The sequence below is a fragment of the Meles meles genome, chromosome 5, assembly GCF_922984935.1.
Source record: "Meles meles chromosome 5, mMelMel3.1 paternal haplotype, whole genome shotgun sequence".
NCBI classification, from domain to species: Eukaryota; Metazoa; Chordata; class Mammalia; order Carnivora; family Mustelidae; genus Meles; species Meles meles.
The window spans coordinates 109,248,674-109,264,458 of NC_060070.1; the positions used below are offsets into that span (position 1 = coordinate 109,248,674).

The 15,785-nt window shown below is 34.5% G+C and overlaps 1 protein-coding gene across 1 annotated transcript in view; it reads right to left on the reverse strand.

The window, feature by feature from the left end:
* EYS (eyes shut homolog) overlaps nucleotides 1-15,785 on the reverse strand; it is a 1,714,887-nt gene that overhangs the window by 1,161,923 nt on the left and 537,179 nt on the right. Inside the window, 1 exon segment of the mRNA XM_046006082.1 lies at nucleotides 8,464-8,723. Coding sequence (XP_045862038.1) covers nucleotides 8,464-8,723 — 260 coding nt within the window.

The window sequence follows — 15,785 nt, forward strand, 5'->3', positions numbered from 1 at the left end:
AGTATATTGAATTCGTTCTATGCTACTCTCCTGTTTTTTATCCCTATCCAGAATTCAGCTGACTCAACTGCAATAGAGTTCTTTACACACAAATAATGGGACATTCTCAAATGTCTTGGATTCTCTTATCTTTTTCTTATAATGGCTTAGCTATACCTTGTCATAGAGAATGCCTGTGACTGATCAATATTTTTACATCTTCCCATCCCCCAAAATATTTCATAAGTTACTAAACTCATATTTAGGAGCCAAATCAATGTAGATTATAGGTATAATTTTTAAAATCACTTAATATTTTCTATTTCTAAAAAATTTCATTTTTTATTTCATTCTCAAGAGGGGAAGGCATAGAACAAAGTACATTAATAATAATTAGATTTTCATGAAACTTTATGAAAAACATTTTGTCATCTGGTCTAGACCTTGACAACTTACACATTAGAAGTAATACCACTTTATAAACCTAACCAAAGTGGGTAAGAATCTATATGCAGAAAACTATAAAATACTCATGAAAGAAATTGAGGAAGACACAAAGATATGGAAAAATGTTCCATGCTCCTGGATTGGAAGAATAAATATTGTGAAAATGTCTATGCTACCTAAAGCAATCTACACATTTAATGCAATCCCTATCAAAATACCATCCATTTTTTTCAAAGAAATGGAACAAATAATCCTAAAATTTATATGGAACCAGAAAAGACCTCGAATAGCCAAAGGAATGTTGAAAAAGAAAGCCAAAGTGGGTGGCATCACAATTCCAGACTTCAAGCACTATTACAAAGCTGTCATCATCAAGACAGCATGGTACTGGCACAAAAACAGACACATAGATCAATGGAACAGTATAGAGAGCCCAGAAATAGACCCTCAACTCTATGGTCAACTAATCATCAACAAAGAAGGAAAGAATGTCCAATGGAAAAAAGACAGCCTCTTCAATAAATGGTGTTGGGAGAATTGGACAGCCACATGCAGAAAAATGAAACTGGACCATGTCCTTACACCACACATGAAAATAGACTCAAAATGGATGAAGGACCTCAATGTGAGAAAGGAATCCATCAAAATCCTTGAGGAGAACACAGGCAGCAACCTCTTCGACCTCAGCCACAGCAGCGTCTTCCTAGGAACACTGCCAAAGGCAAGGGAAGCAAGGGCAAAAATGAACTATTGGGATTTCATCAAGATCAAAAGCTTTTGCACAGCAAGGGAAACAGTTAACAAAACCAAAAGACAACTGACAGAATGGGAGAAGATATTTGCAAACGACATATCAGATAAAGGGCTAGTGTCCAAAATCTATAAGGAACTTAGCAAACTTAACACCCAAAGAACAAAGAATCCAATCAAGAAATGGGCAGAGGACATGAACAGACATTTCTGCAAAGAAGACATCCAGATGGCCAACAGACACAGGAAAAAGTGCTCCACATCACTCGGCATCAGGGAATTACAAATCAAAACCACAATGAGATATCACCTCACACCAGTCAGAATGGCTCAAATTAACAAGTCAGGAAATGACAGATGCTAGCGAGGATGCGGAGAAAGGGGAACCCTCCTCCACTGTTGGTGGGAATGCAAGCTGGTGCAACCACTCTGGAAAACAGTATGGAGGTTCCTCAAAATGTTGAAAATAGAACTACCCTATGACCCAGCAATCACACTACTGGGTATTTACCCTAAAGATACAAACGTAGTGATCCGAAGGGGCACGTGCACCCGAATGTTTATAGCAGCAATGTCTACAATAGCCAAACTATGGAAAGAACCTAGATGTCCATCAACAGAGGAATGGATAAAGAAGAGGTGGTATATATACACAATGGAATACTATGCAGCCATCAAAAGAAATGAAATCTTGCCATTTGCGATGATGTGGATGGAACTAGAGGATATCATGCTTAGTGAAATAAGTCAATCGGAGAAAGACAACTATCATATGATCTCCCTGATATGAGGACGTGGAGATGCAACATGGGGGGTTAGGGGGATAGGAGAAGAATAAATGAAACAAGATGGGATTGGGAGGGAGACAAACCATAAGTGACTCTTAATCTCACAAAACAAAGTGAGGGTTGCTGGGGGGAGGTGGGGTTGGGAGAGGGGGAGTGGGGTTATGGACATTGGAGAGGGTATGTGCTATGGTGAGTGCTGTGAAGTGTGTAAACTTGGCGATTCACAGATCTGTACCCTTGGGGATAAAAATACATTATATGTTTATAAAAAAAGAAAGAAAGAAAGAAAGAAGTAATACCACTTGGAATAATTAGGATTGAAAGTAAGTAGGGAAAAACTAGATATATCTTTCATGTATTCAATAAGTTAGTGTTAAAATCATACATTTTAAAATAAAAACTAAAGATACTAAAAAAAGACCTTTTCCAAAAGCATTAGAAAGGCATTATTTTTGTTTTTTTCTTAATTAAAAAATTAATTCACCTAGATTTTAAAGCTTTATGAAAACAAGAAAAAAATGAAGATTTCTCTCGGTAAGTCAGAATTTTTTAAAATATTGTTTTATTTAAAAAGAATAAATATTGTTTTATTTTTATTTGAAAACATGAGATACAAATGTTAGCATTCTTGAAAAATTAACCAACTATTACAAAACAGTTGCAGATTAAATTCAAGCATTATGAAATATGACAAGATAGAACTAATATTTCTAATAGGCCTAATAAGGTTTTTTAACACTGATTTTAAGAATAATTTTTAAAAAATGAATATAAAAGCTCATATTTTATTTTATTTTTATTTATTTATTTTTTCAGTGTAACAGTATTTATTGTTTTTGCACAACATCCAGTTCTCCATGCATTACGTGCCCTCCCTATTACCCACCACCTGGTTCCCCCAACCTCCCACCCCCCACCCCTTCAAAACCCTCAGGTTCTTTTTCAGAGTCCATAGTCTATTTTATTTTATTTTAAAGAATATTTGTTTATTTATTTGACAGAGAGAAACGGAAAGAGAAGGAACACAAGTAGGGGGAGTGAGAGAGGGAGAAGCAGCCTTCCCCCAGAGCAGGGAGTCCGATGTGGGCCTCAATCCCAGGACTCTGGGATCATGACCTGAGCTGAAGGCAGATGCTTAACAGCTGAGCCACCAGGTGCCCTAAAAGCTCATATTTTAAAATATAACTAATAATTAACATGATTTAAAGTTATTTTGTGGCAATATATGTTTTCTTTGAAGAATTTCCCTAGTATAAATATCTACAGCCATTTAAACCTAATAGACACATGCTACCACACAAGCACATGTTTTTAATTGTCAAAAAGAGTAATTTTTAATTTAGATAAACTATATTGTCAAGTGACACATTTATTTGGTATTTAGAATTATATGCCTTAGGTAATGTAGCATTACCATAATAATAGTATATGTACCAGAGTAATAAACGTGTTTAAGTGCAACTGCTTGCCTCCTCTGGTACTACAAATCCATCCAGCTTAGAATCCTGATTATAAATCAATAGCACATGTAAATGATCTGATTTTTCCTTCTACTAAGGCATTTTACAAGCACTCTTTGCCACATTTTAATCCTTTGTGAAGTGTCATTAAAAAAAAAAAACTTTTGGTTCTTTCACATTGGAGACATATGGATGAAATGGCTACATTTGGAAACTAAGCCCTTTAAATTAAATCGAAAGTATTGGATAGTGTGATGTTCTTGCCTATAAACTGAGACATAATTCAGAATAGAAAGATAAAGAAGTTTTCCTAAAGAAAATAGTAGAAAATAAACATTTTTTTAAGCAGAAGATGATTTTAGATCTCTCACTATATACACACACATGCTAATAACAGAGACTGACTGCATGCTATCTACACATCGATATGCATGTTATCTAAAGTCCCCTCTATCTCTGTAAACCTCATATCATTCTTTTTTTAAAAAATATCTTAGTTATTTATTTGATAGAGAGAGAGAGACAGCAAGAGAGGGAATACAAACAGGGGGAGTGAGAAAGGAAGAAGCAGGCTCCCTACTGAGCAGGGAGGCCAATGCAGGGCTTGACACCAGGACTTTGGGATCATGACCTGAGCCAAAGGGAGACGCTTAACTGACTGAGACACCCATGTCCCTCAAATCATTCTTTTAATCCATTTATACCAGCCTGCAAGTTGAACTCCGTTTATTCAACTCTTGTTCTTAATTCTCTTTCCCTTTACTGTACACATTAGATAGTCCTCTTTTGATCACATTCACTATAAACAAAAATACTAACTTATAAGAGGAATGTCACTTACTGGTAGCCTAGCTAGGAAGGATACCTAGCAGTTTTCAGAGTTTAAGAAAGAACCATAGTAACCGCCAGGACCCATTCTTTCACAAACATTTCTCTCTTACTGCATTCAGATCTCCATGTGAAGGGAACATGGTGTTGGCTGCACCAACTGTAAAACTCTAGCAAAAAGTGAAAGCTTTTTTCTCTTATCATCAATTCCAAGGAAAGGTTCTGAATGCCAACATTCCAGTCCTGTGCTGACATGGATCAATCATAATTGCCAGAGAGATGGAGTTTTCTCTCTTAGTTTGAGTTTCCCAAAATAAGAATATGAGGTAATAATATGCATACAAGTAGGTTATTTGAAAGGTGATCCTGGAAATTATTGCAAGAGAATGGAGAAATAAAATAGGGGAGAGAGGGCCTTAATGAGCTGGTTAGTTTACTGTGGGCAATGAAGATTCCAAGGCTGCTGGGGATCCTCTTAGAAATCATGTGGACCATAAGTCCGAGTTGTCACACTACATAACAAAGGTGGGGTATGCATCCACAAAGTAAGAGAGAGCTCTTACTATGCTATACTTTAATGGTTAGTTAATTTATGTGTCTCTCCTTGAACTTTAAAATCCTTGAGGGTGTGTCTCTGTCATGTTTAATTTCCCCAGAACCTACCTCAAGACTTGACACATGGTAGGAAATCAAGAATGGTTGCTGAATCAGTTAATAAAGAATACATTTTTTAAATTTCTAGAACACAACCAACATGCAGTAACAAGACTGGCATGTGTTATATACACAGCATAGTGCAAAGAGGAAAAAGAATGTGTAGTATAAAATAAATGCTGAGGTGTGTAAATTGATTGCATACTAAATCTCCAAAAACTAACACTATAAGATACTAGTGTAAATCCCATTTACTTCTAGGAATCTTATGAAATTATATTTGTCTTTCTATGTGCTATTTTTATACTTACTAAAGCAGTGATTTTTTAACCACAGAAATTGTTTAAACAAATAGGATTTTATATAAAACAAACCTGTATTGAATTATTACTGCTAAATGCTTTTCTGTCTACCTGTTTTCCACTAGAAAATGTTCAATGTTCATAGGGACCAAATTAACTCACCTCCATTCTAAACAGAAGACAGAAGCACAGCCATTTTTTCTCCTCCAAAACATGATCACCATAGTTCTAGTGTTTTACTACAGCTATAATTTTTAAGTAGCTCACATTGTACCAAAACAGATTAGATTGTTTTGACTATAAGTTTCAATCACACTAAGCAAAATAGTTTACTTGGTGAGCATTCAGTTTGGCATAATTCAAAGTATTAGTTATTCTAGTTGCTGGTTCTTCAGAGTGCATTTTAATGCCATTTATAATTTAGTTGATTAGCACATAGTCACATGACTACTCTGGCTTTGGGATTTTATTTATATTCATATTTAAATTGTGACAGACCCTGTAGGCTGACTAATAACCGTGAACAGAATTTCAAAAATGCATATGCTGAACTCCAAGGCCTTAAGCCTTAAGTCTCTTTTTTTGTGATGCCCTATATTCTAGTCACTCGGCAAGCACAAAAGCTTGAAAGAATTCCAGTGGAGTTTCCAAATCCTGTATCTGTATAAGAGGTTAAGTCTTGGAATTCTTTGTGGTTTAAAATTTCACTACTTTTAAAATGAAATTTTATTAGAATATTTTCCTTAAAAAATAATATAATGGCTTTTGTGTAGATCCTATTTCAAACAATAGGTATTAAAATAACTCAGGGCATAGTGTCTAAAATATTCCACAGTCAACCTCTTTATAATATTCTGAGGTAGCTTTTTAAAGCAATGTCACAGGCTTTAGTTACTGATCTGCTACAGATGTTGAACAACTAAAGGCAACAGTAAGTAAACATTTTATATAGTAGTTAGATCTTATTTACAGAAACTCAGTCCTATAATTTCTTAGGTTTAGAAATATTTTTCAATATATATATGTATATGTGTATATATATATATACACACACACTTGCAAAACAGTTTAGAAACAACGTACTCTTCACATATCTCTTTGTGCTGAATCATAATTAGAAAGTGACAAACACATGATTCATTGTGCCCACCTGCTACTGTATCCAAAGCATTAATTTGAAATGGTCATATTTTTCTGAAAGCCTTAAGTATAATGATGAAGTTCCAAGAAGACAAACAAGATTTTACTAATATACAATGGTGAAATCTAAATTGTCCTCAGGATATTTTTGCGACGCTCGTGAAGCTGGAAAATCTTATTACTAGTTTGATAGTCGTTGATAAGGTTTTATGATATCTCTGAACTTTTTTTCCCTCACCCCACAACAGGAAAGGAATCTTACTAGATTATATAAATTCATTAAATGCATTTATTAATTGTACATAAATTATCAAAAATTTTACATCAAAAAACATGCTTACCTTGTAGAAAACTATCTTTGGTGAAAATAGAGGAAGTTTTATTTTAATTGAAGAAATATGCTGCTACCTCTCATTAAATATTACTTATATTCTGAGAATATTACTTTGCTAAGTAAAGCATTATGGATAATTCTGCTGAATAAATTAGCTCCTCCCCTGCTACTGAATACTATTTCAAAAAGTTTCACTCTCAATGTTTCTTAAAAGGAAATTATCCACCTAATTTATGTACTTTATAATTACTGAGGTTTGCAGGGTATCAAATGTCCCCCTCACATTTTTTTCCTATCTTGCTTTTCCTGACACATTCCTGCAAACATGTGTCTGTCCATATGCCTTGTATGCCCACATTATTTGCTTTATAAAGCCCATGTCATTTTTGCAAAAACAATTACTAATGGCTCTCCCATTTATAGTTCCAATCCCTCAGAAGGTCCAGAAGTTTTTGTCATGTACATACATTCAAGGACTTGCCTCTATAGGCTTATAATTATCCTATACCTCAGGAAGTTCTAGAGGCTTATAAATCAAATAGGAACAGCTTTGACTAAGATACCAATTAACTGGTATAGTCTAAACTGACCTTTAGGGACAGAAGAGTAAATAAGTAGTGTCCTTATCTTTAATAAACCTCTTTTCTAGTAGAATAAGTAACAAGGAAAGAGACATGAAGCCATGAGTTGGTATTAGAAAATAAATATTAACTGTAGACTCTTACACACAGTGTGATTTTTATATTGTGCTTATGACACACTCCTGTTACACTGAAAACCTACAATGTGCTATTTATGGTAGAGGCATTCCTGTTGAAGATGGTAATAGCTCTTCAGAAGCAAGCAGTACCTGAGCAGTAAACATTTATATAGATCACCTGTGCACTAATCAGACCTCTTTCAGTTACATATGAAGAGATCCTAATCAAGCGTCTTTCAAACTGTGTAAGTTATTATTGGCTGATATGACCCAGAAAACCAGAAGTAACTTGCTTCAGGAACAGCTGGATTCAGGAGTGCCAATCATGCTCTTTTTTTTTTTTTAAAGATTTTATTTATTTATTTGACAGAGAGAGAGATCACAAGTAGGCAGAGAGGCAGGCAGAGAGAGAGGAGGAAGCAGGCTCCCCGTGGAGCAGAGAGCCCGATGCGGGGCTCGATCCCAGGACCCTGAGATCATGACCCGAGCCGAAGGCAGCGGCTCAATCCACTGAGCCACCCAGGCGCCCCCCAATCATGCTCTTTAATCTGCCCGTTCTCTATCCCCTTCATAGACTCTGTTTTATGGTACAAAGTAGCCAACAGAGGCACACGACACTGGCTTAGCCACCAAAGTGGAAATAAGTGGTGTTCATAGATAAGTCCAGGAAAAAAGTTACAGTGAAGCATTTGATTACCCTAGGTTCTATCTATGCTCATTTCTAACTAATAGCTATTGTTAGGAACACTACATAAACAAGATTATTCAGGAAAAAGAAGCTGTTAATAAACAATGGGAAATTTCTTTAAAACAAACAAACAAAAAAAGGACAAAAACTACAAAGTTTTGTCCCCCTCCCCGCCCCCCATCGCCCCTCCTCACCATACTAGTTAGGCTAACTTTTTAGATTATTTCTCTAGTCTGTTTATAATACCTATATTTGGAGTCAAATAATCCTTAGTTCTCCAATATATGTAATTTTTCTCTCACCCATTTTTAAGGGGCCATAATCTCATAAAAAACAAAATAAACCAAACAAACAAAAAGTGAAAAAAAAATTAAAACAAATATAAGCTCTTACCTTCTCTACACACACAGTAATGAGTTCCATCTACCAAAGGCAAACATGTTGAGTTGTTTCTGCAAGGGTCAGTGAGTGGATCACAAGGGTTATAGTGTTGATGGCAAAATTTTCCAGTATAAAAGGGTGGACACAGGCATACAAATTGCCCAGGAATGGTAGACTCATGACAAAGAGCTCCACTCATGCATGGGTCAGAGTCACATTCATTTATTTCTTCACTACAGTTTCATCCAGTCCATCCAGATGTACACTCACAGCTGAAATAAAATTTTAAGAAGTATGAACAGTACTGTTTCAAACTTATTCTTTGCATTTTAATGAATTATTACACTGAACTAATGTGTGGCATTTTTATTTATAACAAGATTAAGAAATTATACATACTTTAAAAACATTATTTGCCTAATTTCCTGAGACTATTCAATGTATATTGTTGCAAGACTCACTGCAATAGCTAAAATAAGATTTAAGAAGCATTTGGTAAATTCCTAACATAGTCGGCCACTGAAACAGATAAGAGAACAACTATGCTACCAATTTTAATTTTCACAACTATTGAGTTTAATTACCAATTGAGAAAACTTCCTCAATTATTTCTTTTATGTAAAATAATTTTCATTGTTTAAAAGACTGAGATGATATTTAATTCAATATCTTTAGCAACATGTTATGCTTATAATCACCAGAGTATTTATAACAAGGTGTTCCTTTATGCTAAGCATCTGGATTTCATTCCAGTTTTTGCCTGCTTTTAAAAATATCGTTTCTCTAATATTTGAATAATGTGGGAAAACTGAAGAGAAATCAAATAAATGAAAAGTAAAGCATTCGGATCTTGTCTGTACCTCACAGACTCTCTCTCAGTCTAACTGTCAACCATCTAGCATCTGTCATTCTCTCAGAAATTATTGAGTTCAAAGAGCACAATAACTATCAGTTATTTACTAATCCTGCACATAACTTCATCTTCCCCTAAAATTTGCTTGTCATACCTTTTAGAAGTTTTCATAAATAAAAATTATTAACATTTCTGTGATTAGCCTCCACTAATTAAGCTTCTGCCTCCCCAGTGTGAATCTGAATCTCCATATTCTCATGTATATAATATATGCTGAAAATATTATAAATATTAATTGATATACGATCTTCAGTTGGAATCATATAGGCTCACCTGAATTCTTTCATTTGGGAAATTGAAGATCAAAGAGTTAATGAAATTGGTAATATCAGAGAATTATTATAAAGATTAAATGGTATAATGAATAAAAAATATATATAGTGCCTGATAGCAACAATGCCTACCTACCAATGGTGGTAGCTAGGCGCTGTCACAGAATTTTAGACCATGATCCGAGCCAAAGGCAGAGGCTTAACCCACTGAGCCACCCAGGTGCCCCTTAAAAAGAATTTTAAATAAAACATGCATCTCAACATGGAGGATTGCTTTAATTTCTAGTGGTACTTTTCATTTATTTGTCAATCGCATATTTTAAAACGGTTAAATGCATTATTCAATTTGATACCTCTAATAATGTTTTGAAATAAGTAGAAGAGGTGTTTTTTGTTTGTTTGTTTGTTTTTAATTCTCACTTTATAGATAAGATAGTCAGAAGTGCAAAGGAGAAAAATGACTTATCCAAAGTCACCGGGTTGGCAAACTTGGGATCTGAAGCCTAAAACTCTTCCTTCAAGTTTCTCTATTTTCTGTCCTTTAATTTTCTCTTTCTTGAAGGTGTCAGTTATAAGACTATCCAATATCTTGTGAAACAATGTTAAAGTTAAATACATCAAATCCAGCAAAATAGCTTCAGTGCATTTACTTTACTTAAAGTAGCTTTACTTCTAAGTGGTATTGCATAAATACTTGTTTTTCTTTTTCTTGTATTCTTTCATGAGTACATAATTTCAACTTGACTACTTTAAAAGAGTTCCCTGTGAGTAACCAATAATACTTGAATATTTAACATATGTGCTGACTGTTTGTTTTATCTTCTCAAATAACAGGTGGCCCAAGATTTCATGTGGCGTCCTTACAAGGATCAAATCCTCAGGAAAGCATCTGGCCATATGTCAATAGGACTGATGATGCCAAGGTGAGGCCTCTGGAGATGAATGGATGTTTGTAGAAAATAAAGTTCTAAAAAACAAAGTCACTATTTATAACTAACAATCAGACCTATACATTTATATATTTGCATCTGCTTTTATATATGTCAGAGAAACTAGTCTCTGATGGATGGAAAAAAACACATTTTATGTGAGAGCTCCAATCTGGTTTTTAGTTTGTATCATGAAATAACTTCAGGATTTAGTATGAACTGGCAGGATTTTCCAAACTCACAGCTAGAAGCAGAATTTTTATGGATTGAAATACCAAACAAACCAAAACACGTACTCTGTGGCTTTTTGAATATACAATTTCCAGTAGTAAATACTTGAAAATGAATTTAATGTACTTAAAGGTAGACTAGTATATTCTAATTTGCTGTCTTCCTAGTGAGATAACCAAAAATTCACTGGCATAAAATACACTGAATTCCTTTTAAGAACAACATTTCAATTCTTACATGTTGACTGAAAGAACCAGAACTAACAATAGAAAATAAAGTAGATTCCATTGTTATAAAATAGGACAAAGGAGTATTCAAAAAAATCATTAGCTTCAAAATCTTAATTGATTCACATTTCTAAATATTACCCATTCTTTTTTTTTAAGATTTTATTTATTTATTTGACAGATAGAGATCGCAAGTAGGCAGAGAGGCAGGCAGAGAGAGAGGAGGAAGCAGGCTCCCTGCTGAGCAGAGAGCCAGATGTGGGGCTTGATCCCAGAACCCTGGGATCATGACCAGAACCTAAGGCAGAGGCTTTAACCCACTGAGTCACCAGGTGCCCCTAAATATTAACCATTCTATATGTTTATCTCACCTTAAATATTGATATGCAATGACTAAATATTATTTGACAATATTTACATACATTTGTTTTGTATAAGTATACCAGCTTTTTTGGCTATAAACTTATAAATACAAATATCACAGTATACATAACTGAAAAGACTCTCTTCTTTTACTAATTTACTCAATATTAATATTCACCATTATTTATATGCAAAATAAAATCCCAGTTGAAATTGGGAGGCAAAAAAGAAATGACAAGAACATAAATATAAAACAGTATTATTATATTTTTAATGTCTTAAAAAGTTAAGGGCACATAAAAAAGAAATAAAAAATACAGGCCAAATGGATGAAGGACCTCAATGAGAGAAAGGAATCCATCAAAATCCTTGAGGAGAATGCAGGCAGCAACCTCTTCGACCTCAGCCGCAGCAACATCTTCCTAGGAACAACGGCAAAGGCAAGGGAAGCAAGGGCAAAAATGAACTATTGGGACTTCATCAAGATCAAAAGCTTTTGCACAGCAAAGGAAACAGTTAACAAAACCAAAAGACAACTGACAGAATGGGAGAAGATATTTGCAAACGACATATCAGATAAAGGGCTAGTATCCAAAATCTATAAGGAACTTAGCAAACTCAACACCCAAAGAACAAACAATCCAATCAAGAAATGGGCAGAGGACATGAACAGACATTTCTGCAAAGAAGACATCCAGGTGGCCAACAGACACAGGAAAAAGTGCTCCACGTCCCTCAGCATCAGGGAAATACAAATCAAAACCACAATGAGATATCACCTCACACCAGTCAGAATGGCTAAAATTAACAAGTCAGGAAATGACAGATGCTGGCGAGGATGCGGAGAAAGGGGAACCCTCCTCCACTGTTGGTGGGAATGCAAGCTGGTGCAACCACTCTGAAAAACAGCATGGAGGTTCCTCAAAAAGTTGAAAATAGAACTACCCTATGACCCAGCAATTGCACTACTGGGTATTTACCCTAAAGATACAAACGTAGTGATCCAAAGGGGCACGTGTACCTGAATGTTTATAGCAGCAATGTCTACAATAGCCAGACTATGGAAAGAACCTAGATGTCCATCAACAGATGAATGGATAAAGAAGATGTGGTATATATACACAATGGAATACTATGCAGCCATCAAAAGAAATGAAATCTTGCCATTTGCGACGACGTGGATGGAACTAGAGCGTATCATGCTTAGTGAAATAAGTCAATCGGAGAAAGACAACTATCATATGATCTCCCTGATATGAGGACATGGAGAAGCAACATGGGGGGGTAGGGGGATAGGAGAAGAATAAATGAAACAAGATGGGATTGGGAGGGAGACAAACCATAAATGACTCTTAATCTCACAAAACAAACTGGGGTTTGCTGGGGGGAGGTGGGACTGGGAGAGGGGGAGGGGGCTATGGACATTGGGGAGGGGAGGTGAACCATAAGAGACTATGGACTCTGAAAAACAACCTGAGGGTTTTGAAGGGTCAGGGGTGGGAGGTTGGGGGAACAGGTGGTGGGTAATAAGGAGGGCACTTTTGCATGGAGCACTGGGTGTTGTGCAAAAACAATGAATACTGTTACGCTGAAAAAAATAAATAAAAGGAAAAAAAATACAGGCTAATCAGCTAAATCATTCATTCTTTATTTTATTGTTTTATCCATTCACCTATTAGTTCATTCATTCAGTTATCTCATGAGGGTATACCACTAAAAAAATATATCAATCATGTATTAGGGGTAATAGTATGGGTAATAGTATGTGCCGCTGGGTGGCATAGTATGGCTTAGGTCATGATCTCAGGGTCCTGGGATCAGCCCTGCATCAGTCTCCCTTCTCAGCAGGGAATCTGCTTCTCCCTTTCCACCTATCCCCTCCCCTCAACTCACACTAGTGCCCTCTCTCTCTCTCACTCTCAAATAAAGAAATAGAATCTTTAAAGAAAATAATAATGAATTGTACAATGATCACTAGTATACTCTTGATCACTGCGATCCTTTTGGGAAAAAAATGTAGAAAACCATTTAGCTCACTTAAACTGGTAAAATTTATCTCAAGTAAGCCACTTATTTTACTAGTAAAATTAAAAGTAGAAAACAGGACCAAAGACCATTCTAAAGAGCATCATGAACATGTAAAGATGTAAGACGTAGAAGACTGATATAGGTAAAATGAAACATGGAAACAGCCTAAAAAGTTACAGTAAGGTGAGGCTGAAAACTATAGCAATAACAGTGAAACTACCTTCCTTTGCATTCTACCCTTGAAAATAGTAACGTTTTCCTGTTGCCTTTAAATATGGTAGAGACACAATCAGGTCGCTATAGAGAGTAGAAGATGGATAAAATAGGGGGAACCTGGTAGCATGAAGATCATTCAGGAAGCTATTGTTTTATTTTTGGTAAGACATTATGAGGACCTAAGCAAAGGCATCAATTAAGTATACCATATTTGAACTTCATTTCTGATACAGACTGGAGAACATTTGGACAATAATTAGTATAAGTTGATGAGGAAGAGTAAGTAATGGGGAGTTTTTGGTGGATTTTACCTTCAGTATTAGAAAGACAATGGTGCCATTCGGTGAGATAAGAAATGACAATAATGAAGATGGGAGTAGAGGGGAGGGTACCCATGCTTAATATATACTCACTTAACTGCATGATTTCAGACGCTGTCCTATATGTGGTAAGAAATTCAAATGTGAACTCTAGAAAAATCAAGTCTTGTGATAAAAATTCAATAACCATTCTAACAACTATTATCAGCAATAAATTAGTGTCAAATAAATTTAGCATTGGCGTTTTTTTACAAAAATATAAAGCTAATTCATTAGCTGTCAATAGGACAGTCCTTCTATATTGTGAGATATACTCTTCAATATTTTATATTGAACCTATTTTTTATAAAATATCCCCTATATGGCAAAGAATAAGTAGGAAAAAATCATACTAGTCAGAATACCTACAAGCACTTGATTGGTAAAAACAATTCTTTCTTTTATGTGTTTTTTTAAGGATGAAGAGATTGAGTATGTGCTCCGCCTCAATTCAAGGAATTCTATTTTAATATTAATAAAAATGATTTTCTATTTAGTCTATCAAGCCTCATTTATACATATATATGTATATATATTACACAAGCATATATAAAGATATATACTTTATGATTTGGGACACATACTATTCATCTATTTATAGACAACTTATAAATCATTTATCTATACTGAAGAAACTATTTTCTATTTTTTTAAGCAATGTACATTTTCATGTAAATGAACTATTTGGATATTTCCTTGGAAAATTCTATTTAAATTATCTACGCATTTCAAGTATTCTACATGATTTAATCTCTATGCCGTGTGAAAAAAAACAGTTGATCAATAGACTTTTTCAGAGTTGTTGAATTCAAGTTGTTGATCAGCATCTCCAAAAATAATTCTGGGGTTTTTCAAGATTCAAGGGATTCCTCATTTCATAGCAAGAAGCTGAAGTGTCAGCCTAGCAGAAATACAAAATGCATTGGGTCAAACCTCTAGTACATTCACATTTAAAACCTGAAGAAGATCTGGTGAAAGGCATGTTGTATTTGGGAGAAAAGCCAAAATTCATACACTTAAAGCTAACTCAATGTTGGACAGTAAAAGCAGATGCCCATTTTTGCCATAATAATCATAATACAGAAATGTAAGTATGGGGCATTTGATCACTGAGACAGATGGTCAGATTTTAGCAGGTTTTTTTTTTTAAGCTAGAACGAACATAAGAAAATAATCTTGAAAATGAATTTAAAAAAAAGAAAGAGACTTTTTAAATAACAGTCTAAATAAGGTAAAATAAAATACTTGCATAAAAAGGCTGAATACAAGATAGTTGAAGCTACCATTCTCTGGGTTTACCTATTGATACAGGAATATGGCTAATACTACAAGCATGAATAACACGAATAATTGTATGATTCACCTTTAATCATAACCTCAGTTTATATTTAAAATGTATAAATTTAATATCTTTAAATTCTTATATTTCGTATTTCATTTTTGTGTTTTGACAACATGTGTGTATAAACAAAATAAATTGATGGTGTGCCAGTTTTCCTGAGCAAGGAAGTATTGCTTCTGGCTCTTGGTTTTTCCCAAAATGGATCCTTTGGACAAGTCAATGTAAGTTTGCTTTTAAGTATAATTTTCTAAATATTCAGATAAATTTATAGTTGTACCTTTTTACTCTTTAAATTTTTATCTAAATATACATATGCATGTGAATGAGAATGTATAATATAAAGCATATACACTGTGCTCAAACACTATTCAATTTGCATTTAAAAAATATATAACATTAAAAATATATATAAAAATAAATATAAAAATATAACAAATATATATAATATATATAA